Consider the following 26,846-nt stretch of genomic DNA (forward strand, 5'->3'; position numbering starts at 1 on the left):
GTTTCATGGATGGAGGAGTATTATTTGTATCAGGGCTTTTGCTTCAAAGGAGAGGGGACATTTCTATTTGTCTTATGTCATTTGGAGGCTTGGGGTAGAAATTTAGGATCAGGAATTGTGTCCTAAGGACAAGGTGAACTGTATAAACAGCGTGGTGTAGTGGTTAAGAGTGGTGGATTCTAATCTAGTAAACCAGGTTGGTTTCCCCACTCCTACACATGAAGCCTACTGGGTGACCTTGGGCGAGTCACAGTTCTCACCGAACTCTCTCAACCCCACCTGCCTCACAATGTGTCTGTTGTGGGGAGGAGAAGGGAAGGTGATTGTAAGCCAATTTGATTCTCCTTAAAAGGGAGAGAAAGTCGGCATATCAAAACCAACTCTTCTTCTTCTCTTCTCTGCTGGCTGTCTAAAGCAATTATAAATTGGAAAAGGAGGCTGCTTAAATCCTGCCTGCCCTGTTTTTCCCCTTCCCAAAGCTCTGAATGCTGTCCAAAATTTGTAGATCACCCAGGGGGAGCATATGGCCCTGGGTAAGAGTGGTGTAACCAATTTGTAGTAGGGCAGGGGGCACTTGGTCTGTGGTATGAGATTAAAGAAGTTAAAAGTACATCAGTCACTATTTTCGTCTGTTAAAGTTTAGGAAGAATTCTACTCATTCACCCACAGTCTTTTTTGAACTCAGTTTACAGGAAGGAAATGCTTACCAAATAAGGAAAAAGAGGAACAATCTTTTCTAAGGAAAATAAGGCCGTATTGTGGTTTAGTTTGGGTTATCTACGCTAGGTATCTGCTCCAGAAATAAGATGTCGTATTTAAGGAAGTTTCTTTTAAAAGAAATATTTAGAAAGTTTGGTTTTTTAAAGAAAATGTTCATTGTGCTTGGTTGTGTACCCTGTTTTTTTTCCAAGGTAGCTACTTTTTTTCAGAGATGTGGCAATATACCTGTTCTTGGTGTTTGTATATGAGTTGTGCATAATAAAAAAGAGACTGCCAGTTTTTAAATGTATTCCTGTCAGATAATTCTTTGTTATGATACAGTTTTGGATAGAATATCACCTCTCTGATTAGAACCGGAGACTGTAAAACGCAGCTCTTTTATTTTCTTCCTTTGCTTTTATTGCTGAAGGCTTGCAGATGGTCAGAACTTAGTCTGAATTAGGACTTAGCCAGGGAATATGTGGGAAAAGTACCTCTAAGCATGTGCAGTGTGCCTTCATACCAAGTAACAAGAGCCATCTGGAATTGTGACGGTGTGGCTTCCAGATTGGCCTGAGTATTTCACCTCGTTTTAGAAAGGTTATGCCAGCAGTAGGAGAGATCTTCTTGCGGTTTGGGGGGAAAGTACTCTCATGAATACAAATACTGACTGTGGATCTCAGAAGTAGGGCTGTTGAATTAAAAAAAAATCGGTATAGTTCGGATTCGGCTGAATTCGGCCCGTTTAGATTCGGGATATGCCGAAGTCCGAACTCCCCCACTTCGGGTCCGTGCAATTTGGTGGGAATTCAAAGTTCGGGGGAAAAATTCGGACGAATAAAGCCTTTAAAAACACAACCGTGCCTTTCTGCGGCTCTGGGGGAGCATTTTGGGGGGTAGAGGTCCCAAACTTTCAGCGGAGCTTCAAAGGACGTTTCTTGAAAGACCCCCCAAGTTTTGTAAAGATTGGGTCAGGGGGGGCTGAGATATGGACCCTGAAAGGGGTCCCCCCCTTAATGAGCATGTCTGAGCAGAGCTTGCCGCCCACGCACAAAGCTCCCAGCCCCAACAAACAGCTGAGAAGTTTGCAAAGCATTGCAACAGGACTGCAAAACAACATGACTGCACAGCAACACAACCTTTTAAGCAACACCTTTGCAACTGTGCAAAGCAACACCTGACACCTGGGAGTTTGCAAACCATGGAAAAGGACAGAGGCAGCTAGCTATGCGTAATGAGCAGGAGGGGTGGAATTTCCCCTTTTGCATCGGACCCGGGACTAGGAAAATGCATTCTTTAAGTCACCATTTGAAAACCAGTTTTGAGCAAGCATCCAAATAGACCTAACCGCTCTTATGAATGAGGGAAAACCTGAAGACACACAACTGAAGCCCCCCCTCAAACCAGGGAGAGAGAGACTAGAGGGGGAACACACACCCCCAGGCAGAACCGGCAAAAGCCCCCTTTGGCTTCCCCCCCCCCACAGAAACTGCTCCCTCCCCCCACACACACACAGACTCTGCTTTCCCCCCCCCACACACACACACACAGGAGAAAAAGTATAGATTAAAGCCCCCAAAGGGGTCTTACTGTGGCTGTCTTCTGTTCCATCTGGAGGGGCTGGGGAGGACTAATCCAAGACGATTCCAATTAGGCACGGACGTTTTGCTCTGGAGAAGCAGACAGGATCAGCTGATCCATTCATCCCAATAGGGGAAAGGGGAAAGCCCATATCTCGGGACCCCCTGACCCAATGTTTACAAAACTTGGGTGGTCTCTTAAGAAGGCTTGTCTGAAGCTCCGCTCAAAGTTTGGGATCTGCACCCCCAAAAATGCGCCCCCTGCAGCCACGGAAAGAGAAAAGGGGGGAGCCGATATTTCTGCCCCCACTGAACCCATCTTTACAAAACTTGGGTGGTATCTTAAGAATGATTGTCTGAAGCTATGCTGAAAGTTTGGGGGCTGTATCCCCAAAAAAGCGCCCCCTGCAGCCACGTAAATGGAAAAAGGGGGGAGGGAAAAGGGGTGGAGCCCATATCTCGAGACCCCCTGACCCAATGTTTACAAAACTTGGGGGGTATCTTAAGAAGGTTCATCTGAAGCTCCACTGAAAGTTTGGGGTCTGTACCCCCAAAAATACACCCCCTGCAGCCATGGAAAGAAAAAAGGGGGGAGCCCATATCTCGGGACCCCCTGACCCAATGTTTACAAAACCTGCGTGGTCTCTTAAGAAGGCTTGTCTGAATCTCTGCTGAACGTTTTGTGTCTCTATCCCAAAAAATACGCCCCCTGCAGCCACAGAAAGGAGCGAATGTGCACAAGCACCCCCACACACACACACGAGGATTTCCCTCTCTCTCTCTCTCTCCCCGGCTGGGCCGCACATCAGCTGATTCCTCCAGTACTCAATCCTGACTGATTGGCCAGAAGAAGACCCAGCTTGGCCACCGATTGGCCGAGGGAGGAGAATGCTGCTTACTGACGGTTATGCTGCTTACTGACAGCCCCGAACTGGCCGGATTTATTCGTGAACTCCCGAACTCGCTGAATTCGGCCCCCCCTTTTCCTGCCATTTTTGAGTTCGGTTCGTCCCGAACTAAAAACCACCGAATCGGGAAATTCGGCTGTTTTTCAGTTCGGGCCGAACCGAATCAACAGCCCTACTCAGAAGTCCACCTAGTCCAACACTCTGCCAATTGCTGTAGCTCAGTAGTAGAGCATCTGCTTGGCATGCAGAAGGTCTCAGGTTCAATCCCTGGCATCTCCAGTTAAAGGGACTAGGCAGGTCCCATATGTGACCTTATGCTTAGAAACAGGCCAGAATTTAGTCGAAACCAGAGCTTGGATCTCAACCTTTAAATACTGGCTTAAAATTCACTTTAGGGCAAATCAAGGAACTCTTATCTTCCATTTGATAAAAGACACCTACAAAGCTAGTTGTTTCTCCACTATTCTAGCTAAACTTGGCCAGACCGGCATTTCCTTGGACGATCTGTCAATATTAGATGAAAAACTAGCATTCAGTACTATCAAACAAAGAATTTTAGACCAAGAACAACAAATGATATGTCCATCTATTCCTCCAACATGCTCCCCTCTTAAATTAGGTCTACAGGTTAAATACGGGAAACTACAACAGTACTTTGATACACTTGAGGATCCCCTCCAACAGAGGGCTTTTATGCTCGCCAGACTTAATGCCCTCCCCTTGGAGGTATTAAAGGACAGGTTTAAAAATATCCCCTTTGAAAAAAGAATATGTTTATGCGGTTTGAGTCAACATGATACACTTCAGTATATAATTATAAATTGTCTTCTGCATGTTGGCCCTCGTAAGAAAACAATTTTACCCTTGATGGATAAAATGAAATCTAGCCACGAAACTGCCATATGCCGGTTTTTAATGAACGACTCTATCCCTGAAGTCACTTTAAAGGTGGCGGAATTTTTGACGGAAGTTGTCAAGTCTAGGATTAAAGCTTAAATCATATCTATATGGGAAATGTATGGAATGAGAATTCTTGTGTACCGTCTATGCTATATTTCTGAGAATAAGCCAATAAAGGTCATTTGATTTGATTTGATTTGACTAGGCAGGTTGGTGATGTGAAAGACCTCTGCCTGAGACCCTGGAGAGCTGCTGCCAGTCTGAGTAGACAATACTGACTTTGATGGACCAAGGGTCTGATTCAGTATAACGCAGCTTCATGTGTTCATGTGAGATCTCTAGGCCCCACCTGGAGGTTGGCAAACTATACAAATACAGTAAAAGGCAGTTAGCTAAAATATGAAATTATGGAGACATCCTTCTTTGTTTGCCTCCATTGCCTGGCAACCAAGCTATATTGCCCTTGAACACATAGTTGTCTTTGGTTAATAGAAATAGGTAAACAAATTATTCTCCACTAATCCTTTTAATGCCCTGACCTGGGTGGCTCAGACTAGCCCAATTTTGTCAAATCTTGGAAGCCAAGCAGAGTTGGCCCTGGTAAATATTTGGATAGGAATCCTCCAAGGAATTCCAGGGTTGCTATGCAGAGGAAGACAATAGCCTCTGTAAGTCTCTTGCCTTGAAAATGCTACTGGGTCACAAAAAGTTGGCTGTGACTTGACAACACTTAACACACACACAGAACCCTTTTCATACCCACACTAGTGGTCATCATTATATAATAATGAGACTAAAATCCTAAGCCTGGTTTCTGCTTGTGCAGCACCCTTTTCCTTTGCAGAGGTGGTCCTCTGCGGTGAAGCGCATTTCTTCAGCATTAGGTGCTTCCGTTCACGCAAGACCAATGTCTTTCAAAGTGCCAAAAAATGCTTAGTGCAGAGAAACACGGTCTGCAGCAGCAGTTCACTCCTGGCCAACCATTGGCCAGTTAATCCCACATTGTACCAGAAGACAACTTTGGTGCACTGCAGAGATGTTCTGAAAGAACAAATTTTTTTGGATGTCCCAGAGCAAACAAGCCAAACATCATATTCCAGAGGAGGAGGGGGGAAGGCAAAAAATCCTGTTTTGCTTTCAGTATCAAAACCTTTTTCACAAGATTTCATGTAGTATCCCTATCAGCTACTTTATAACATGCTTATTAAGTTTGCAGATGATACTAAATTGGGAGGGGTCTCTGCTCTGGTTAGACCTCACCTAGAGTATTGCATTCAGTTTTGGGCACCACAATTTAAGAAGGATGTAGACAAGCTGGAATGTATCCAGAGGAGGGCAACGAAGATGGTGTGTGCGGGGTGGGGGTGGGCGTGTTTTGGGAGACCAAGTCCTATGAGAAAAGGTTGAAGGAGCTCAGTATGTTTAACCTGGAGAGGAGATGACTGAGAGGTGATACGATAACCATCCTCAAGTACTTGAAGGGCTGTCATATAGAGGATGGTGCTGAGTTGTTTTCTGTTGCCCCAGCAGGTCGGACCAGAACCAACAGGTTGAAATTAAAGCAAAACATTAGGAAGAACTCCCTGACAGTTAAAGCAGTTCCTCAATGGAACAGACTTCTTCGGGAGGTGGTAGGCTCTCCTTCTTTGGAGGTTTTTAAGCAGATGCTAGAGAGCCATCTGTCAGCAATGCTGATTCTGTGAACCTAGGCCGATCATGAGAGGGAGGACAGGGAGAGTTGCATCAGTGCTTGGCTCTTGTGGCCCTTTCTGAGCATCTCAGAGTAATGCTGATCGCAGCTTAGGGGTCAGGATGTAATTTTCCTCCAGGCCAGATTGACCAGGGATCCTGGAGTGGTTTTTGCTATTTCTGGGCATGGAGCAGGGGGTCACTGGGGGTGGGGTGGGGAGGTAGTTCTGAATTTCCTGCATTTTTCAAGGGCTGGACTTGATGGCCCTGGAGGTACCTTTCATCTATATGATTCAATATGGAAAAGTGATGGTATCACTCATATTTCAATGTCACTTTGCTACCAAAATTGCGGTGGTCAAAGGCCACCATCCTGGGGACAACCTTGTTCTGTCTGTGCCTGTGAGGATGTACCCCCCCCTTCGTTTTTTCAATTTGCTTTTTCAATAAATCAGACTTTGTGTCTAACCCGTAGGAGAAGCTGTTGCAACATGAACCACTGCAGAATGCTAACTAATTTCATAATACTCTGCATAAGGTGACCCACTTGCAAGTTTATCCTGCAGTCATGCTTTAAGCTCCATTTCTGATTTATGTAACAGCATATTGGTTTCATCTGATAACTATTGGAACTATTCCCCAGCTATTTGTTGCCTTTCTGCAAGTCATCTCTCTGGTTTGTGCTGTGCTCTATTTGAAGAAGATAGGTTTTAGTTTGCTAGTCTATATTCGAATAATAAACATTAAATAGGAAAGGAAATACTATTTATACATGGAGAGGAAGAAGCAGGTAAATGTGTTTAGTATGTTTCACCTTTATTTTGTTGTTGTAGGGCTAGTCATGTAGTGCTGGCCACAGTTGTTTTCTAGCCTTCAGTTCTTCATTTCTTCCAGAGACAGTTTCCGGTTGTCCTTGTCCCATGCTTGTAACTCAAAACAATCCTATGGACACGTTCTGTGCACACTAGACAGGTTCTGCCACGGAGTGCGCTTCCTTGTCCGCTAGCACTTCTTTTTGCACAAGATCAGTGCCTTTCAATGAGTCCAGGTGTAAACAGAAGCGTTAACAGAAGAGGAAGTGCTCTCAACAGTGGAGGTTGTGTAGCACGCATGGAACTCCTCCGGGGGATCCAATCCTTTATTGACACAACTACAATATACATCTGATGACTTTAGTGACTCTTCTGCACACTCTTCCGTATATCAATAGCATTCACAATCCCAAGCTAAAAGGTATTCATAATGTGATTTGTGAAAGAACCTCTAACAAAGAAGCCTCTGATCTCCATGCAAGATGGGTAAAAGTTATATGGTAAACCCCATAGCTTGGCATTGTGAATCCTTGAAGCATCACTATTGCAAAAAGAATGAGATTCTGTAGATGGGAAGCTGCTGCCTTTTGTATCCTCTGCAACTGTGATCAGGGCCTTTGGCTTATTTGCCAACTGCATCCACCACCATACTGGCATTCACATTTTGGTGATTTCTGGGTTAGAATATTATACAGTAATGGTTGTATGTGCTACTGCTCGTGAAGGTTGTTCAAAAACTACAGGTAGTCCCCAATACTGCTGCCCATCTTTTGTTGGGATAAGCATATAACATAGGTATTCCAACAGCTGGGTTGGCTCTGTGTTTACAGATACAATTCATATTGTGAATTTTGTCCTGAAGTCTGAATGGTTTGGGCCTAGTCTCTCCAGAAATGTCTACTCCTGTACGAGCCCTGTTCAAAATACTATCCCAAATGTAAGCAGAGAGCTAGGTATTTTTAGTTATCACCCCTGAGTTGTGGAATCTGCTTTCTATGGAGGCTTCTCTTGTCTTGACATTTTCATCTTTTTGGAGACTAGTAAACACTCTTTAACTCTGCTGGGTGTTTGAGACTGGATTTATTTTTATAGAACTGATCGTTTTATCCTGGTGCTGATATATGAGGTGTTCTGTGGGTCTAAATGTTGCTTGGGGTTTTATTTTATTTTTCTTATTTTAGTCTGTAAACTGGTTTGGGATCCATTTGACTTTTTAAAAAAGGTATACAAATGCATAAACAAGTAAATCCTAGCATTGAAAATAATTGTGAACCCTGCCTGAATGACATTTTAGCAGCAGAAAATCCAAGCAGTCATCAAGGAAGCAGATTGCAGAAGTAATTTGGGGCTGGTTTAGTTAGTAGCGCTGAGGTGCTTTAACCACACAAGTTCTAATAGGTATGGATGAACTTGAAATAATGCTGGACTTTTGATTACCTATTTTGTGTTGAATGTTCCCTGTAACCTTGGTTATGTAAGTTAAATGCATTAAAAAGTCCCTTGACAGTCTGAGCCATCTGCTCTCCTGTTGTACTCGTAGATCATTGGTTCTGAGCCACTGGCTAATCATTTTTTTTTTAATTCAATTTCATATCCATAGAAATACAAAACAGAAATAAAATGCATAGCAATATAACATAGACAACACATTACAATACAAATGCAATACAATACAAACACAACGCCAACATAAAACCTAAAATATGAAATACAAGCAATTTCTGGATGAGCATATAGAATTTTCTTTCCGCCCTCCTCAGGCTTTGCCACAAAAACCTCCTGCCGGTGGTGAAGAGGGATTTGGCAACCCCCATAAGCGGCCCTGTGGCAGCGTAGGTGTCCCTTTAGATAACAGGATGACCATACATACCGTTTTGAACAGGACAGTCCCGTTTTTGTCATATTTCCTGGCCGTCCCGTCTTTCTAGTTAAAATCGTTCCTTCTCTATAATATTAGTACTTTGCAATTACATAATAAAACTGTTCTTACTAAATTCTCATCTAATTTTAACATTAGTGTTGCTGGCTAATAATTTCTTCTTCCCCACAATTATCTCCATTTGCAGCAACGTACCCCTCTCGTCCCTATGCTCTGTTAAATTTTGCCCTATCATCCCTCTACTATTTTGGCGACCTGCCAACGGTGCCATTTTCTGGTCTCCTTTTTCTTGGTGGCAATGTAGTTCATCTTATCTCAAGGCATATTTGAGGGTTTTCTATATACATGCTGACACGTCACATCCTTCACAGAAGTTAACTCAGTTTTTACGATATTTTGTTATGAAACTTGTTTCCCCACCCTTTGCTCTAGCTGTTCATGTTACAGGATGGCCATTCTGAGGAAAAGCTGGTGGGCCAGCCTGTTTCCTCATTCCCCAGAGTTTGCTGCCATCAAATTCCATTTCCACACACCCATCTCATACCTCTGCTGCCTCTGGATTGTGAGGTGGGGTTATAGTATTCTTCACATGGCTAAATTTACCCCTGGGAATTCCAGTTATTGTTTTTTCTCCTAAGATATCACAGCTCAACTAGGGACTGTGAGACTCTTAGATAAACGACACAGGCATTTTCAAAGACACATATTATATACCTGGCATTAGTAACCAGTACTTTCATTTTATTTGCCAACCAGTTCTGACATTCTTCTCTTACAGCACTCATTTTTTTGCCGGCTAACTGAAGATAAAAAATCAGAAAAATTCTTCAAAGTGTTTTATGATCGCATGAAAGTAGCCCAGCAAGAAATCAAGGCTACAGTCACCGTTAACACTAGTGATTTGGGAAATAAAAAGAAAGACAATGACTCAGACAGGGATGTACCTGCCCGGAGAAAAGGTAACTCTTCAGCACTGCCGTTTATTAAGTCACAGAGAAGTAAAGGGATGATGAAGTGATTGTTTTTCCATTGATATTCTGGTCCACATCATGAAAGTTCAAACCCGTCGGGACACCATTTCCATTCTATCCATTTGAGACATTGCCTGCTGCTGAAATGACGACAGGTGTTCTTAAGATGAGACTACCAGTCAGACATGCTGCTCAGTCCGACATGCTGCTTCAGTGCTCCTGCTCTACAAATAGTAGGATTCTGCTCTTACTTAGTCTTGAAAACAGAAGCTCCCATGTTCTGAATGTGGAGTTAGAGATTAGTTAAAATGTGCACTTTTAACCGCAAGCTGCTTCTCTTCCTTCTACCCTGCTTTTGACACACTGATGTATATATCTGATGCACCAGTACATATTTGTGGTTTCCAATAACATGGCATTAGACAACAGTGAAGAGGGTTGCTTCCCAGGGGCATGTTATCAGTAATCGGCAGTGTATATGAATCATGTATGCATACTGGAAAATACAGCTTGGGCATAGTAACAAATAGTTGAGTCCATTCTAAGTTGTGCGAGTTTGATAAAATGTTTTTTAAAAAATGGTTACATTTGCCTTATCCCAAAATTCTTATCTTTAAAAAATATATTGACAGGACTAATTTATACAAATCCCTAATATGTTGGGTAAACAGGTGTCTTAAAATATCAGTTTGGAGTTATAGGGAGAGAATGAGCAATGGGTCATGAGAGAACTTTTCTTCTTAACGACTTGGATCATTGCCCAGAATCTGTAGTTTCTAATCCATCGGTGAAAACAGTTTGCATGTGTGAGACCTTTTTTTTTTTCTAATGCTACCACATGCGAATATTTGACAAATAACTGGTAGTGTGTGCCACGTACTAGTTCTTTTTCTGTGAGGCTTTCTAGAAATTTGCCAGCGCTGTGTGTTTTGTAACTGTACGCAGTCATCTAGTGAAACATCCAACAACGGATGCTTATTATTTAATCCATAACGGATTAATCTTTAAAATGAAAAAAAGCTTTTGTTGTGCCTTGTTGAGGAGAAGTATGAAAAGGAAAGTCTTACAAAATTTCCGCTTCTCATACCCAGTCTAAATATAGTATTTATTTAGGAGATTTCTATGCCGCCTCTTCAGAGTCCTACCCAAGGCAGCTTACAGTTATTTACATTAAAAGGCAGCCTGCTTGGTAAACCCTGTACAGGTTGAGTATCCCCGATCTGGTACAGGTACAGGTTGAGTATCCCTTATCCAGATATCCGGACTGATTCGAAAACCAGACCTGTTGAGCCGGCATGCAGGCATTACTCACAGGCCCTCAGCAGTGCCATTGATAGTTCAGTGTACACAAAAATATTAAATGTTAAAAAATATTGTTTAAAATTACATTCAGGTGATGTGTATAAATTTTGTATAAAAATAAATGAATTTTGTGTTTAGACTTCGGTCCCATCCCCAAGATATCTCATTATATACAGTATATGCAAAAATTCCAAAATATTCCAAAATACAAAAAGATCCAAAATACGGACAACTTCTGGTCCCAAGCAGTCCCGATAAGCGATACTCAACCTGTAGATGGATTTGTTCGGTGATTTGGTTGTTACTTGCTAATGGAATTTGTTGTTGTAGTGTTGAGGGAACCCATGACCCAGATTACGGAGGATGCTCGAGATCAGTTGGTCGAAGCCTCTGCTGTTACAAGGAAGGCCTATAACACTTACAGGAGGGAAGCGGATCCCGATGACCATTACTCGGCTGGGGAAGGTGCACAGTCTGCAGCAGAGAAGAACAAAGATGAGTTGGAGATGAGTCCTGTGATCACGATAATGCAACCCATTCTACGGTTCTTGCAGCTGCTGTGCGAAAACCACAATCGGGACCTGCAGGTATGCAAGACAAAAACTGCATGCTTGCCTTTGTCCTTGGCAGAAAAGTCAGTCTGTCTCTTTCAGTTTAGCACATTTTCTCAGTGAATAGTATGTTGTGGTCAGTCACACAGTGAAAATATGGAAATGGCGGTTCATGAAGAGGCAGAATGCTCCAGGGATGGCCTTTTTGTAGCCTGAAATTGAAGTAAGGCAACATCAGGTCTCTGTTCAGTTTCTTCTTCCCAGAGTGGCAAATTGCTTGAAGAACTGACGTACAGATAAACCAATGCATGACCTTTGCTTCCTCTCAAAGGTTGTTCCTGGTTATACTTGGACGATTTGGATACAGGCAATTTTGGACCCTATAGAAAATTTTTACCGAGTGTCGGGCTAGGATCTAGAAGACCCAGCTTCGAATCCCCACTCTACTATTGCAGCTTGCTGGATGATTTTGGGCCAGTTGCACAGCCCCAGCTTAGCCTACCTGTTGTGAGGATAAATGGAGAACAATCTAAGACATTTTGGGTCCTGATTGGGGAGTATACATGAAGCAAATAATAAATAAAGTGTAATCATAGGAAAGCTACTTATTCTGGACTTGGGCTTGTCAGCAGTTCCTGGTCTTGCCTTGTTACCAAAATTTAATCTACTCAGTAAGGGTTTTTCACACTCCCAGAATCTGTGTTTTTGTTTCCCTTGAAATCTGCAATGATCAGATGATCCAAGTTGTGTTTACAGCGTCATCTGTTGCAAGGAAATCTTGTTGGCTGCTAAATAAATATGCAAAGAATCATCTGGGCCCTTGGAAGTCTTAAGCCTAGTTTTTTATGCTCTACAGCAGAAGGGCTAAGCCTGCGTTTGATGGTTCTAGTAGTTGTCTCCCACTTTAAGTACCTCACCTGGATTCAGTTAGATTTCATGTCTTTTCTATGGAACTATGCCACCCTATGGAACTGGCTCCCTGAGGAGGTATGGGGGCAACATCAGTAGATTTTTTTAGGCTGCACCGCAAGAGCTAGAGCTTGAGGTATGAACTACAGGAGATTTTTTGTAGAACGGTGTTAATTGGGCTTTTATGGCACTTTGTTTTTAAATTTTGGAACTGTAAACCTCGTTTAGCAATACGGAAATTGCAGGGTATAAATATTTTCATAAAGGTCTCCCTAGAGTTACCTGCATGTGGGGTTGCGCTGACAGTTCATGGAGAACCGGTGTTCTTGGAAAATTAGGTGTGTGAATGGAGTGTGTGCTTTTTGGGCACAGTTCTAACATGATGGTCAGTTCGAGTGTTGGACTATGCCAGGAAAATCCAACTTCAAACACCTGCTTGCCATGAATCTCACTGGGTGGTCCTGAGACAGTCATTTTATCTCAGCCTGGTCGACTTCCTTAGGTTGTTGTGAAAATAAAATGGAGGCCATGAGAACCATGTTGACTACCTTCCTTGGAGGAGGATCAGGATAATAATTCAATAAACTAATTGCTGTTGTTTAAAAATTGATTTGAGCCTTTTCTCATTCCCCCCCATTCCCTTCTATAGAACTTTCTGCGTTGTCAAAACAACAAAACTAATTACAACTTAGTGTGTGAGACTCTGCAGTTTCTGGACTGCATTTGTGGAAGCACAACCGGAGGGCTTGGACTTCTTGGTCTATACATCAATGAGAAGAATGTAGCACTGATCAACCAGACACTGGAAAGTTTGACAGAGTACTGCCAGGGACCATGCCATGAAAACCAGGTAATGCAATAGGTATAGTGGAAAACATGGAACCGAGGCAACTTGGGGCCTCTGGTGCGCAGTACAGAAGTAAGAGAACTTCAGTTCTTGTGCTGGCTTATAGTGAGAATTGGGCTTATTTTATTGAAAGTTCAGAAATGGCTAGGAGACGACAGGGATGTTTAAAGAGTTGCACTACGTATGAGTGGGAAAATTACAAAGTGATATCTGATTTCTTTGCCTGAGAGATCATTCTTGTAGGTGGACATTTCACTTCTGTGTGTGGCAAGACTAAAGCTAGAAGGCAGTGGAACATATTAGAACCATCTTCTGGCAAATGGAAAAGCGGTCAGATAAAGGAACCACAGCTTAATTGAGATGTAATGGCACATTTCATGGCTGAAAATAGACATTCTCACGCTCATCTGTAGCATGAATCTCCCCAAACCCTGCCCTCCTCAGGCTCCACCCCCAAAATCTCCAGACATTTCTCAACCTGGAACTGGCAACCCTACTAACGCTATTCCTCTAATCAAGGCTAGTTTCAGCTTTGAATAGAGCTGAGAAAAGAGCAGGGATGAGAGGGCATTTTTTTCCTCTGCATCTCCTGCATTCTTTGTTCTGTTTTTGTAAAAATATGACACAGGTGGTTATGAAATAGTAATAGATTGGCCAGCAATTATCTTACATGTCCATTTGAATGAATAAATTATCGCCTCTTCTGTGTAGGTAGAGGTAATTGTAAATGAAATCAAACAAAGCTTCAGCATCCAATGTACCTGAATTTTACCTTTAAAAACAAAAACAAGAAGGACGAGAGCATTTTAAAAACTGTGCTGATTCATTTATAACAATAAAATGCAAATTAATATAATGACTTTGACAAAGAAAAATAGAGGGCAACGGTGAGTGTGTACTTTGGATTGTTTTATTACTATGTACAATTGTCTGTGTGTGCGCGCGAACCCGTACACACAAAACGAAAAGCCATTTAGCTGTTTAAAAAGAAATTAACTTAAAAAGAACAAAGAAGGAAAACATTCAGCAAACCTTCCATAAAACAATGCAGTCCTTGAGAACAAAATTGACTTGAACATTGTACTTAGACACATTAAATACTGTTTTAAAGTGCCCTCTGGTGTTTCCCAGCCCACTAGGGTTGCCAGATCCAGGTTGGGAAACACCTGGAGATTTGGGGATGGGGTTTGGGGAGGACAGGGTCCTCAGTGGGGTACAGTGCCATACAGTCCACCCTCCAAAGCAGCCGTTTTCTCCAGGGGAACTGATCTCTGTAGTATGAAGATGAGCTGTAATTCTGGGAGATCCCCAGGTCCCACCTGGAGGCTGGCATCCCTACAGCCTACTTTATAATCTGAGGTCATTCAGCAGTGGCTTCATGTCTGATGTCAATGCAAGGCGCGCTCCCAAATAGCAAACCTGGATATTTCTGTTTTCCCTGCTTGAAGTGCTCCTGTTGAGCAGGTTCACACATCCCATGTGGCCTTTAGCTACATTGGTTAGGTCCATTGTGATTAGGAAGCATGTCTTCCTCCCTGCTTCTGCAGAGGATCAAGGATGTCCGACAAGTGTAAAAAGAAACTGCTGAGTTGAATAGATGTGTGCTCCTATTTTTTCTTTTAGTGGAGTCTCTAGGCTTGTTTTGTTGGTAGCCATGTGGTCAGAGTGACTGTTATATTTCGGATCAGGATGGAATTTCCCTCGCCATGATCAGGTTGTTTGGTGATATCATCCCTTTACAGTCATTATAGTCTCATTTACATGCCAGAACCATGTGCTGCACTTGATAACTTGGGTTCTGGTTCACGGGTACCAAGGCTGAAAATGTGTGTTGCTTCTTTCAGATCATCATGTATAGCAGATTCTCTCCATGCGCATGGTAAAATGTAATGACTGAAAAGTGCTGTTGACCACAGGTTATTTCAGGGGTGGGAATAGTGATTTGTCTTAGAGACTGAGTAAAAAGTTTATGTATGCAGCAGAAAATTTAACCCCCAGCATACGACAGGAAAGGAAATTATACTTTCTTAGGGGTATGAGAGAGGCCATTTTGGATACCAAAGTGTATCACCTTAGAATTTTACCTTCAACTGAGGCTTGGCATGATTTTTTCTGTTTATTTACGCAGAACTGCATTGCTACTCATGAGTCCAATGGTATTGATATAATCACAGCATTAATTCTCAATGACATCAATCCTCTGGGAAAGAAAAGGATGGACCTTGTATTAGAATTGAAGGTAAGGGGCTACTTAGTGACAAAAATGGGCACAGCCATGGTGGCAGCACAACAGCTTCAGTCCAGAGACTCAATGGTGATGGGAGAGAATCAGCTGGGCTTGAAAGATTTGGATAATAGCAGCAGGACCCCTGGGTGTTGAATCACTAGTGCTCAGGGGGGTTATTTTTTTTTAATTCTAGGAAGTGTTAAAATAATTTTGTATACTTTCTCCTGTTCTTATTTTGTGAGGTAGAATTTGAAACTTCACCTGACAGAAATAAAACACATTATTTTGACGAAGTTAATGACATATGGATCTATTATTGTTATAACGGTAACAATAAGGCAGGACTGTGGCACAATACAGGTCTAGGTATCACATCTGCACAACCGAGACCAAATTGTCAGGTTGCCAGAACAGTATGAGTCATCAGTTGTGCACCGTGAGGAAGCATCACGGCCAAAGGGTAAAATGTACTGGTCCAGCACACACAGCTGTATGGTGCATTGGTTGGACTGTCAGACTAACACTGAGGAGACCTGGGTTCAGATTACCTTTTAGTCATAAAAGGACACTAATAGAGCACATTCCTGAGGGGGAGCAAAGCTCCATAGGAGCCGGCGTGACCCCGGGCCAGCATAAATTCCTGTTTAATGGGCACTTACGCTGTCCTGGATGGCACACATGCTGGTGCCTGGGTACCCCGGAGCAGTGGGGGCCACCGCCATGCCAGAACCTCAATCCAGGAAGTGGCAGACTGTGCCGGCATGTGGGGGGGGGGTCATTCAGAGGGGCGGAGCTGACAGTCAGCCTCCTAACCCCTTCTGCCCCGGAAACGCTCCCTTGAGCTGCAGTATGACTGCACTACCATTTTCGGTGGCGCAGCCTTGCTGTTTGCAATGGGGCATTTTCTTTTTTCTTCTTTTTAAAAAATGCAATCCTGAGGTCCTTAGAGGACAGGTTAAAAAGTGATAGGAAAGGGAACTATTAAGAAAACGAGCCTAGAGGCTTCTCAGCTACGCATCAGGAAACTCAAAATAGTATTTTGCATTTGTATCACTTTGAGCTTTCCGAGAACTTTACATAAGGTATCTTGTTGAAATCCTTATCACAGGCCTGTAAGGGAGGCCAGTATTATCATTTCTGTTTTGAAAATATTGTTACGAGGCTGCAAGAGAGCTGATACAGTGAGTTCGTAGCAGAGGCAACATTTGAACTAGAGACCATTATTTAGTCTGTTACTTTTTAATTTATAGTCTGCTTTTTTCACAGAGACTCGAGGCAGATTATATCTAAAAACAATGCACTAAGAACAGTACAATACATATAACCAACAAGTACCCCACAGTAGTAATTCTCACTTTTATAGGAATGTTTCATCCTGCTTTGTAATGCATGGAACTGTTCATGAAATATCTTTCCTTTGCTTCCATCAGAATAATGCGTCTAAGTTACTTTTGGCAATAATGGAAAGCAGACATGACAGTGAGAATGCAGAAAGAATCCTCTATAACATGAGACCCAAAGAATTGGTAAGTTTCCATGCATATATTTCAAATTCAGTAGAGTAAGAATTAACTTGGCAACATAGAACTGTCCTGCTGATAATTGTGTGACTAAGATCGTACTGTTGAAAATCTTGTAAAGCAGAAGATGGGTTGCGTTCTGTTGCAGTTAGTGTTTTGGAAGAATAACTGGTTCTGTTAGCGTATAGTATCGAAAGCAGCAAAATGTCCTGTGGCATTCTTAAAGACTGGCAAATGCAAGAGCGTATTTTGTACACACACATGCACAGCAGGGAAGGGAAAATGTGGTTTATAATTAAAAGATGAAGGAGCATCTTGAAAGCAGCGCTACTGTGTATTAAGTTTCAGTGCTTATGAGAGATTGAGAAAGATGGGAAGCCCATAGGCTGAGCAATGGGCTCATTCTCCCTCTTTTGACAAGCTCACACATGAACCTGCCTTATACTGAATCAGACCCGTGGTCCATCAAAGTCAGTATTGTCTACTCAGACTGGCAGCGGTTCTCCAGGGTCTCAGGTGGGGTCTTTCACATCACCTGCTTGCCTAGTCCCTTTAACTGGAGATGCCAGGGACCTTCTGCATGCCAAGCAGATGTTCTAACACTGAGCTACAGCCCCTCCCCCATTAACTCCTGTTAATGTCCTGTTCCCTCCTTAGAGGTCTGGGAGAGAGTAAGATCCCAGTGGCTCCAGAAGGCCTGACCAGAGTCTGCGAAACTGTGGTTGGCCAGCCTAGCCATCCCCTCTGCCTGCTTCTGCGAAAGGATAGCCGAGGGGAAGGGGAACTTCTGTTACACCATGAAAGTTCTCCCTGGTCCCTTCTTTGGCTTCATACAGGACCATTCAAAGAAAATTTTCCTGGGTCCCATTGAGTAGACCAGCTGAGGATTGTGCTGAAAATATATTAACAAGAGGAGAAGGTGGATTATTTCAAGTCATTTAATGCTATGTACCAATTGACCAAGCATTAAGATATAATCAGATCCATTTAAAATGGGGGCCAAGTGTGGTATACTAGGTAGGGTGTCAGATTAGGCCCAGGAACACCTGATATAAAATACATTATCTGCCGTGGAGTTCACAGGGTAACTTCAACTGAGTTACTATCTCAGCCTGATCTTTGGGATGTGACCACAGTTCATTTGGTAGGACATCTGTGTTGCATGGAGAAGGTCCCAGGCTCAATCCCTGCACCTCCAATTAAAAGGATCCAGTAGAGAGTAATGTGAAAGACCTCTCCCTGGCCCCCTGGAAAGCCGCTGCCAATCAGCAGGCAATGCCGACCTTGATGGACCAATGGTCTGATTTGGTATGAGGGAGCTCCATGGATTCGTATTGATTTTTTGCCATTGGTGTGAGGATTAAATGTCTGTGGAGGAGGGTGGAGGCACACCCTTGGGGAAGGGTCATGCCTCAGTGGTAGAGCATCTGCTTGTCATGCAGAAGGTCCCAGGTTCAATCCCTGCTATTTCCAGTTAAAGGGGCTTGGCAAGTAGGTGATGTGAAAGACTGCTGCCTGAGACCCTGGAGAGCAGCTGCCAGTCTGAGTAGACAATACTGACTTTGATGGACCTAGGGTCTGATTCCGTATAAGGCAGCTTTGTGTATTCACCCTGATCTCCTTAGAGGAAGCATAGTATAAAAATCAAAGAAATATATTTAATAGTCTCCAAGAGCTCTTTTGCAGTCAGTTCTAATGGATGACAAAACAGAAGCCTGAAATTCCAAAGTGCAGGCTAAAAGTCTATAAACACACTGTGCCTGTTTATGGCAGCTATCCGAGACAAGAGTATGATGCAATGTATACCCAGCAACAATGGGGTAAGCTGAGGACAAAGTTTTGTTTTGGCTTTTATTCCACCGAATCAAGTGATTTCTAATGTTGGCCGAGTTTGGCAGCAAATTGCAGCTGCTATTAAAAAAAAATCAAGCTTGAATCTGTGACCATTGTTTCAGAGAGAAGTGGGAATCAGTGTGAAATTCCTCTAGACGAGTTTCCATTCCCAGAAGGTCTGTGGTGGTACAGAAATACCAAGCAGTCTTTGGATGACTGAATGTCTTTGTTTTGACTTCACGTCTCAGTTCTGGTATTTTCCAGTTTTGATCTGTGTCTGTCTTTCCTCCCAGGTGGAAGTGATAAAGAAGGCTTATCTGCAAGGAGAGGTTGAGTTTGAGGATGGAGAGAATGGGGAAGATCTTGCAGCATCCCCCAGAAATGTGGGCCATAATATTTACATATTAGCCCATCAGGTATGATTACATTGATAAAAGAGCTAGGATGCAGGTGAGCAATTGGTCTGGAACTCATAGGCTGGTTATTTCAGAGCAGTAGGATTGCTTAGCCCAAGGACTTCAGTGCAGGCCTGACGACTTGGGTTTTTTGTTGGGGCTTAAGTGCACCTTCAGCAAATCTGATCCATTTTGCACATGCAATATGTTAATTCTGCACACTGATTCTGCTGGCCCAGACAGTTGATTGTGAGAATGGTGAAGCTCTCCACAGTCCCATTCAGAACTCTTTGTTGTGTCTCTCCAAGATTTAAGAAACAACTGAGTAACAGGGAAAACACTGGTGGGCATCATGGTGTCCCTGAGGGCCACATTGGTGTAGATAAAAGGAAGTATTTCTTCCCACAACGCATAGTTAAATTGTGGAACTCCCTGCCCCAGGATGTGGTGATGGCTGCCAACTTGGAAGGCTTTAAGAGGAGAGTGACATGTTCATGGAGGAGAGGGCTATCCATGGCTACTAGTCAAAATGAATACTAGTCATGATGCATACCTATTCTCTCCAGGATCAGATGAAAATACCGTATATACCCGTGTATAAGCCGACCCTCGTATAAGCCGAGGTGCCTAATTTCTCCCCAAAAATGGGGAAAAATTAGGCACCCGCGTATAAGCCGAGGGTCGGCTTATAACTCCTCCCCCCCCCCTGCAGGCTTACCTGACCAGCTCCTGGCGGCGAAAAGCGGCGTGGGCCCGGTGGGGGCGGCTTTCCTGCAGCCGCAGGAGGCCACCCCCAGGCCACTCCGGGCGGCGGAAAGCGGCACGGGCCCGGCAGCCTCCCAGGCAGGCCCTGCTGGCTGCTCCCCGGCCGCGGGAAGGAGCGCGGGCCGGCAGTGGGGGTGGGTGGCGGGGGGCCTGCTCTCAGGCAAGCCCCGCTGGCCGCTCCCAGGCCGCGGGAAGGCGAGCGGGCCGGTGGCAAAGGATGGTGGCAGTGGTAAGTTTTCCCTCCTCCCTCCTCCCCCCTCCCCTCCCCTACCGTATTGACCCGCGTATAAGCCGAGTTGGCTTTTTTCAACCCTTTTTTTGGGCTGAAAAACTCGGCTTATACGCGAGTATATACGGAATATATTGTGGTTTGGAACACAGGCAGGATGGTGCTGCAGTCGCCTTGTTTGTGGGCTTCCTAGAGGCACCTGGTTGGCCACTGTGTGAATAGACTGATGGACCTTGGTCTGATCCAGCATGGGCTGTCTTATGTTCTTATGTTTGTAGAGTGTATCTTCAAAACAAGCTCTTAATTGTGCAAATGTTTTCAATAGGACCTTTATTGTACTCTGTCTGCACCATTTCTTGCTGATAAATACTCTAGGAGCTTTCAGTCATGCTATTCTTAAGCAAATTGCTTGTGTGTTAAAAATTTAGGGATGGGTGTCAGAACTAATGTTGTTCACGTAACAAACCTCAATTCGTTCCAATTTTTTTAAAATATATTTTTTATTGCATTGGAGGTCATTTTACATCTCCATACCTTTATAATTACACTTTACACTTTCCTTCTTCCAATACAAATTTCCCTCTTCCCCCCCCCTTTCCCTCCCCCCACGGACCAATCCATAATATCATATTTTCATATTTTCAGCCATGAGCATAGCCTTTTTAGTTTTACTAAAGTCTCTTCGTTGGCTTCTCCTCTTTTCACCCAATTAATGTATGGGTTCCACTTAGTCTTCAGTTCCATTTCTTCTGTTTCTCCCATCGTCTGTTGTTCCAAATAATCCCAAATCAGGGATCTGTCCTTGTCAGAGCCTGGGATTCATGGTCTCTCCTTATCCTTGGTCATAAAACTATAAAGGTTTTGTTGTTGATGTTGTTTTTTATTTGGTGGCTAGTGTGGTTTGCTGTTCTGAAAGTTTTGTTTTGAATTTTTGTTTACGTGCTACGCACTGTGGACTTTCCAAAGTTCATGAGGAAGCTTCATACTCTGAGTATTAATGGGGACAGTCAGTTTTCTACAACTTTTCAGTACTCACAAGAAATTCAGTACGTAGTTCCTCTTTTGTTAGTCCTGTGCACTTCTTGAATGTCAGTGTCCAAATAGGAAGGGGGATGTGGAAGGAAGTTAGCATACAGCAATGGTTTTTAGCAAATCGTACCTTTACTTAATTCACATCTAGGAATCATGTTTGCACGGTATTGTGGTATAGGGAAAGAAATATGGTCTGATCTCTTCAAACTGGGCAATCAAAGAGCCTTGCATAAAGGAATATACAACTTGAACAGATTTGTAATGAGGCATATATGAGGGGGGAAAATGGGTAAAAACCTTTTTTAAAGGCATAGACTCCCATTCTTGCCTCTCCGTCCCACCTTTATCCTGACTGAATGGTCTGTTCTGAAATAAATCATGCCTGCTCTTTTTAAGCTCTGTCTGTAGATTATTGTTTTGGTTTTTTAAAAAAAGGAGCCACATGATTGTTTCTTCCCTCTACACTGCCCATTTATTTCAGCTGGCTCGTCATAACAAAGAATTGCAGAACATGTTGAAGCCTGGAGGTCAAGTAGAAGGAGATGAAGCTTTGGAGTTCTATGCCAAGCACACAGCTCAGATCGAGGTAAAAGCTGTGGTGAAACGTGTTTATCTGACACAGTTAGAATTAAACCGGTTCTTTCTGAAGTTTAAGATATTCTAATAAGATAACCCAAATTCTGTGATATTGCATGTCCAGTTTCTAAACAAACTACGGAACACATGGCTGTAGGTCAAAAACTAATCACATCATCTTAATAATTGATTTGAACGAGTTAGCACCAACCTGCAAGTGGGTAAATAACTAAAGATGTATATATTACTAGTCTCACAGAAGTCCAATGTTCTCCTCCCTTCTGTTATCTTTCTTTGAGATGAACATTGCTTTCATAGATAAGCTCTTGGCAAAAAGTCAAAAGTCCTTATGTAATCTTTCTCAAAGATAAAGCCTTGGCAGTGGCCACTTGAATCTGTCATCCTTCCTCAGAGTAAACAGATAAAGGAAGGGCTGCCAGGTCTCTCCCCATTGTCTTCCTCAGACCAATTCTTGCTTAGCCGTAGTAGAATACCTAAGTGCATTATCAACCATTGAATAATTAGCTTTTGCTCTACAGCCACGTACTTTGTTTACACTTTTGGTGTGACTTCGCTACTGTATTTTTGTCATATCCAGTTTCTAAAGATCCCTCAGAAAAATCCAGTAGGTGAACTCTCCTCAGAAGCACTTTGAATCCTGCGCTTACATACTTCTGATTTATACCCCTTACAAATTTTAGTAGGAATCAAATGTTGTCAGTTAAGTGTTGTTTCAGAATCCTTGCATATTAATGCCTACAAGTGGGGGACCTGCAAGGCCTTGAGGGGGGGCATCTCATATTCCCCTCTCTCACTATTTCCTCTTTCCCTTTCCTGAAAACCCCTAGGCCTATATCGTCTTCCCTTTTGGTTCCTTCTCCCCTTCCTACTCAGCAGCCAACCCAACTTTATCTGCTCCCCATCTTCAGCTTTCCCTTCCTTCTGGCTGCCTCTCTTCGAAAAAACTCTGGCAGAGTTGCACAGTGCCAGTTGCTGGGCTGAGCTGGGTCCAGTTGTGTGGTGGGACAACTGCAAGGACTTGCAAGGGGGCACCTCATGTCTCCCTGTACCCAGTTCCCCACATTGTTTCCTCTTCACCTCCTGGCAGCTCTCATATCCTCATCTTTTCCTGCTTCCTTCTCTCCTCCTCACCCACCAACCACCCCATCTTTTATTTGCCATCCACCTTCAGCTTTATTTACCTCATTTGTACACTGCCTTTCTCCATAGCAGGGGTCCGAAGCAGCTTATATCATTCTCCTCCCTTTTATCTTCACAGCGACACTGTAGGTTAGGCTAACAATATGGGACTGTCCCAAAGTCACCCAATGAATTTCAGTGGCAGAGTGGGGATTCAAACCTGGGCCTCCCTAATCTAAAATTGTAACTACTATACCACACTTGCTTTTGTGGGGTGGCTGCTGTTGAACACTAGCAAGTAGCCAGTCCTGGATGAGTCATGCAAGTTTTGTGATAGCCACCAGCTCGGTGGCTGCTGCCTCTATGAGTCCTCCCTCAAAGGCTAAAACTGCCATGGAAAGCGCCCTGTCCCTCCTCCTGCCTTATGCTGACAGAAACCTAGGCTTGGTTGAAGGCTAGCAATCCTGTTGTAGTTGCCTAGCAATGCCCCCCCCCCCAATATTTGGGGGGTAGATTTCAGATTTTTCTGCAAACCTGGGGCCTTTCTGTCCTTGGCCCCAATTGCCAGATTTAAGTATCCACAGATTAGGCCATGTCGAGTATTAGATATATTGATTAATTACTCCTGGACTAGCTCCTAATTTCAGATTCCATAAAAATGCAGCCCTACTTTCCCTTTTATTAGTTAAAAAATTAATGCCCAGGTGGGGAATCAGATTTTTAATATTTTTTATTACCTTTATTAATGTTTTTTTTAAATACATTTTGACTTTCACTTTGAAAATTTCTTATTATAAATGGGCTGTTGTCTTTTGATAGTGTATGCTAGAGTGAGACACTCAAGGGTTTCTTAAGGGGAGGCATCCATCATGCTGTACAAACTCTAGCAAGACTTTTGTTTAGGAGCTGTGAAAGCGCACTTGTCATGACTATGGCTTTGTGGGGGGATACCCTTCTAAAATTCTTTTGTTTGCAATTTTTTACTTTTCTGTGAAACTGGAGATTTCCCCAAGTTTGCAAAACCCTAATTGGTAGCCGTGACTGCCCTTGTTGCGAGTATTCCATTATCCTGCTGGAGTAATTAAGAAGTTCCAAAGACAGTGCTACTTGGTTTATTTATTATGTTAAAATGCTATAAATAGATAAGAAACATGTCCCAACATAGTCCATAAAAACATCCACCAAATGTATAAGATGGTGCACCAATCAGCATGTAGTCCACAGCAGGGCCTGTAAACAGTCAGAACCCCCCGCATAGATTGTAATAATTATCACACCATCCTGGGCAGAGTTATGCCCTTCTAAGCCTGTTGACCTCAATATGCACAGAAGGGTGCAACTCTGTTCAGCATGGCACTGTTCGTTTTCGAGACATTCCTAAAAGGAATGTCTGTTCTATCTTAGAACACTATCTGTTTTAAGAGACAGATACCGCACCCAAGGTGCTTCACCTCTACCCACGCAGTTTGCTTTTAATCCCTCTCTCTTTCTCCCTGTTCAGAGTTACAAACTGGGTTTGCTTGTGTTGTTTCTCTGTGTCCCTTCCTCAGTTGATGAGGTGTTGACTTTTCTGAGCTTTGATGGGTATCCCAGAGAGATTCTCAAACATCAGGAGATCATCTCCTAATCATTAGCTCCCATGAATGAATCATCAGCTGACTATCCCATCCTGTTACCTTGTAATCCACTTAACAAAGGAATTGTCAGCCAGCAGTCATAACAGTATATAAAAAGGCTGACAAAGAACTGGTCCATCCGAAATGTTAGTGAAACAAAAGGCGAGGACAAAAAGTCACGTTACAGTAACAAAAGTCATGAAGAGGTTCAGTTGCTACCAGTAATCAAAGTAAGATTTCAGTCTTTGAAGAAGATGCATAGTTTTTGTTGTTGTTGTTGTTGTTTTTGTAACTGCAACCATACAAGCTAGACTGTCTTCTTTCTCTAGATTGTTCGATCAGATCGTACTATGGAGCAAATAGTCTTTCCCGTGCCCAGTATATGTGAATTCCTCACCAAGGAATCAAAACTACGGATATACTACACCACAGAAAGGGATGAGCAAGGCAGTAAAATAAATGACTTCTTCCTGAGATCAGAAGATCTATTCAATGAAATGAACTGGCAAAAGAAGCTAAGAGGTAAGCTGGTTTTCCAGAAAATATGGAGAATTCTTCTCAGGGTGGAATGCAGGTAACTTCAACATCTCATGGGGGTTTTTTTATTATTTGAATCCAAGGGTATAAACACAGAAATTAGCTTTCAATAATTAGCTTTCAATACATATTTCCAGAAAGACTTGGGTTAAACATTGACTCTGCCTGTTGTCTGTTTCCAGCATTACATTTCCCAGTTTATCTTTTGAAAACAGGCATAGGGAAGCAGCCAGGACATTATGCAGATGGACATATTTGTAGTGTGAGAAGAGTTGAATGTTAATCTGAAATGGCCAAAATGTCCCTTGGATTCTTGTATCACACACAATATTCCTGGCTACAAAAACTCACATACCAAGGTCATTTTTTGATCCTCTCCAATCAGTTTCAGGCCTAGATATGGTACTGAAACAGCCCTAGTCGCCCTAGTGGATGATCTGCACTGGGAGATGGACACAGGGAGGGCAACTTTTGATACCAGCTTTTGATCTCATGGTATCCTAGACTGCCTTTCCAGGCTGAGACTGGGAGGCACCATTTGCATGATAGGAAGACTTCAGTTGGTGTAGAATGCTGCAGCCAGGGTGTTGACTGGAGGGGTTGTAAGGACCATATCTTTCCGATTTTGCCCCATTTACACTGGGTCCCAATCTGTTTCTGGGCACAATTCAAGAAGAAGAAGAAGAGTTAGTTTTTGTACCCTGCTTTTTCTCTACCTTTAAGAAGTCTCAAAGCTGCTTACAATCACCTTCCCTTCCCCTTCCACGCAACAGGCACCTTGTGAGATAGGTGGGGCTGAGAGAGTTCGGAAAGGACTGTGAGTAGCCCTAGGTCACCCAGCAGGCTGTGTAGGAGTGAGGAAACAAACCCGGTTAGCCAGATTAGAATCACCTCTGTTGGCAAGAAAATTCAAGAGGTGAGGGGTTACAACAGCACAATAGCCAACTGTGTGTGAGCCCCCTTAAATGCCGTATGGAAAAGTTTAACGAATGCTTCATACACCAGTCCTGTTTGATAGGATGAGGTACTGCTGCCTGCTTTAGAATACTGATGTAGTCGCGGTAATGTTTATTAAGTTAATATAAAGTTGAAGTTTAAAATCAGATGGCACCACTGATGTTACATTTTCTTGTGTAGCAGTCTCCAGCTGTGGGCCTAAAGAACTATCGGTGAACTATTTTGAAAGCAAATACAATTCTCCCAGCAGCATTTTTCTAAGAATATAAGCCCCCCCCCCCAAAAAAAAGCTGGGAGAACCTCTTGAGAATACCAAAGTATAATTGCCTTTTCCATGGATAGATGTGTAGAGTTTTATAGGGAATTTCCACAGTGTATAGCACTTCTTCATTTAACTGCCATGAATATTTGCGTTTGAAAGCAAATCACCTGAACAACTCGATAAACTGCAGTGTTGTTAATTGAAGGCATGTGCATGGGGCATGGATGGTACAAAGATCAGTATGTTCCACTGTAGCACAGTCATGAATGTTAAGGAGGTGACATTTCAGCAGCATCAAGCTAAGCCTTTCTGCCCCATAAATGTCAAGGAAAATTGTGAGGCCAACAAAGATTCAGACTTACAAGATAATCAGCTATTATTACCTGTTTAAAGTAATGATGCACTAGGTTTTAATGTTTAATTATGTGGCTGTCATCAAGCCAGATATAAAAAATACATTGGGTATAATCAAAGCAGAGTTAAGCTTTTGGAAAACTCACCAATTTCAGTGGAAGAGTGAAGAATTTGTAAAATAAGTGGGAGTTGAGCTTAATTAACAAGGCTGGATCTTCATTTCTTAAAGTATGTGAAGGCAGCTTTTTTGTGGGAGACAAGATGAAACACAGGAACAAACCCTCTGCACTAAATGTCCATGAATGGGACATGATCAATTTACAGAATAATGTTTGTTCTAAACATTTTGTTTGCAT

General features: G+C 42.9%; 1 protein-coding gene across 2 annotated transcripts in view; it reads left to right on the top strand.

Annotated features, from left to right (window-relative positions):
* ITPR1 (inositol 1,4,5-trisphosphate receptor type 1) overlaps positions 1–26,846 on the top strand; it is a 244,396-nt gene that overhangs the window by 177,596 nt on the left and 39,954 nt on the right. For both annotated transcript variants that reach the window (XM_056867281.1, XM_056867282.1), the window contains 8 exons: positions 9,246–9,426; positions 11,071–11,327; positions 12,850–13,050; positions 15,176–15,286; positions 16,705–16,800; positions 18,921–19,043; positions 21,530–21,634; positions 24,710–24,902. In XM_056867281.1, coding sequence (XP_056723259.1) covers positions 9,246–9,426; positions 11,071–11,327; positions 12,850–13,050; positions 15,176–15,286; positions 16,705–16,800; positions 18,921–19,043; positions 21,530–21,634; positions 24,710–24,902 — 1,267 coding nt within the window. The remainder of the gene's footprint in view (positions 1–9,245; positions 9,427–11,070; positions 11,328–12,849; positions 13,051–15,175; positions 15,287–16,704; positions 16,801–18,920; positions 19,044–21,529; positions 21,635–24,709; positions 24,903–26,846) is intronic.

This window comes from Euleptes europaea, chromosome 1 (assembly GCF_029931775.1).
Source record: "Euleptes europaea isolate rEulEur1 chromosome 1, rEulEur1.hap1, whole genome shotgun sequence".
In the NCBI taxonomy this organism is placed as follows: Eukaryota; Metazoa; Chordata; class Lepidosauria; order Squamata; family Sphaerodactylidae; genus Euleptes; species Euleptes europaea.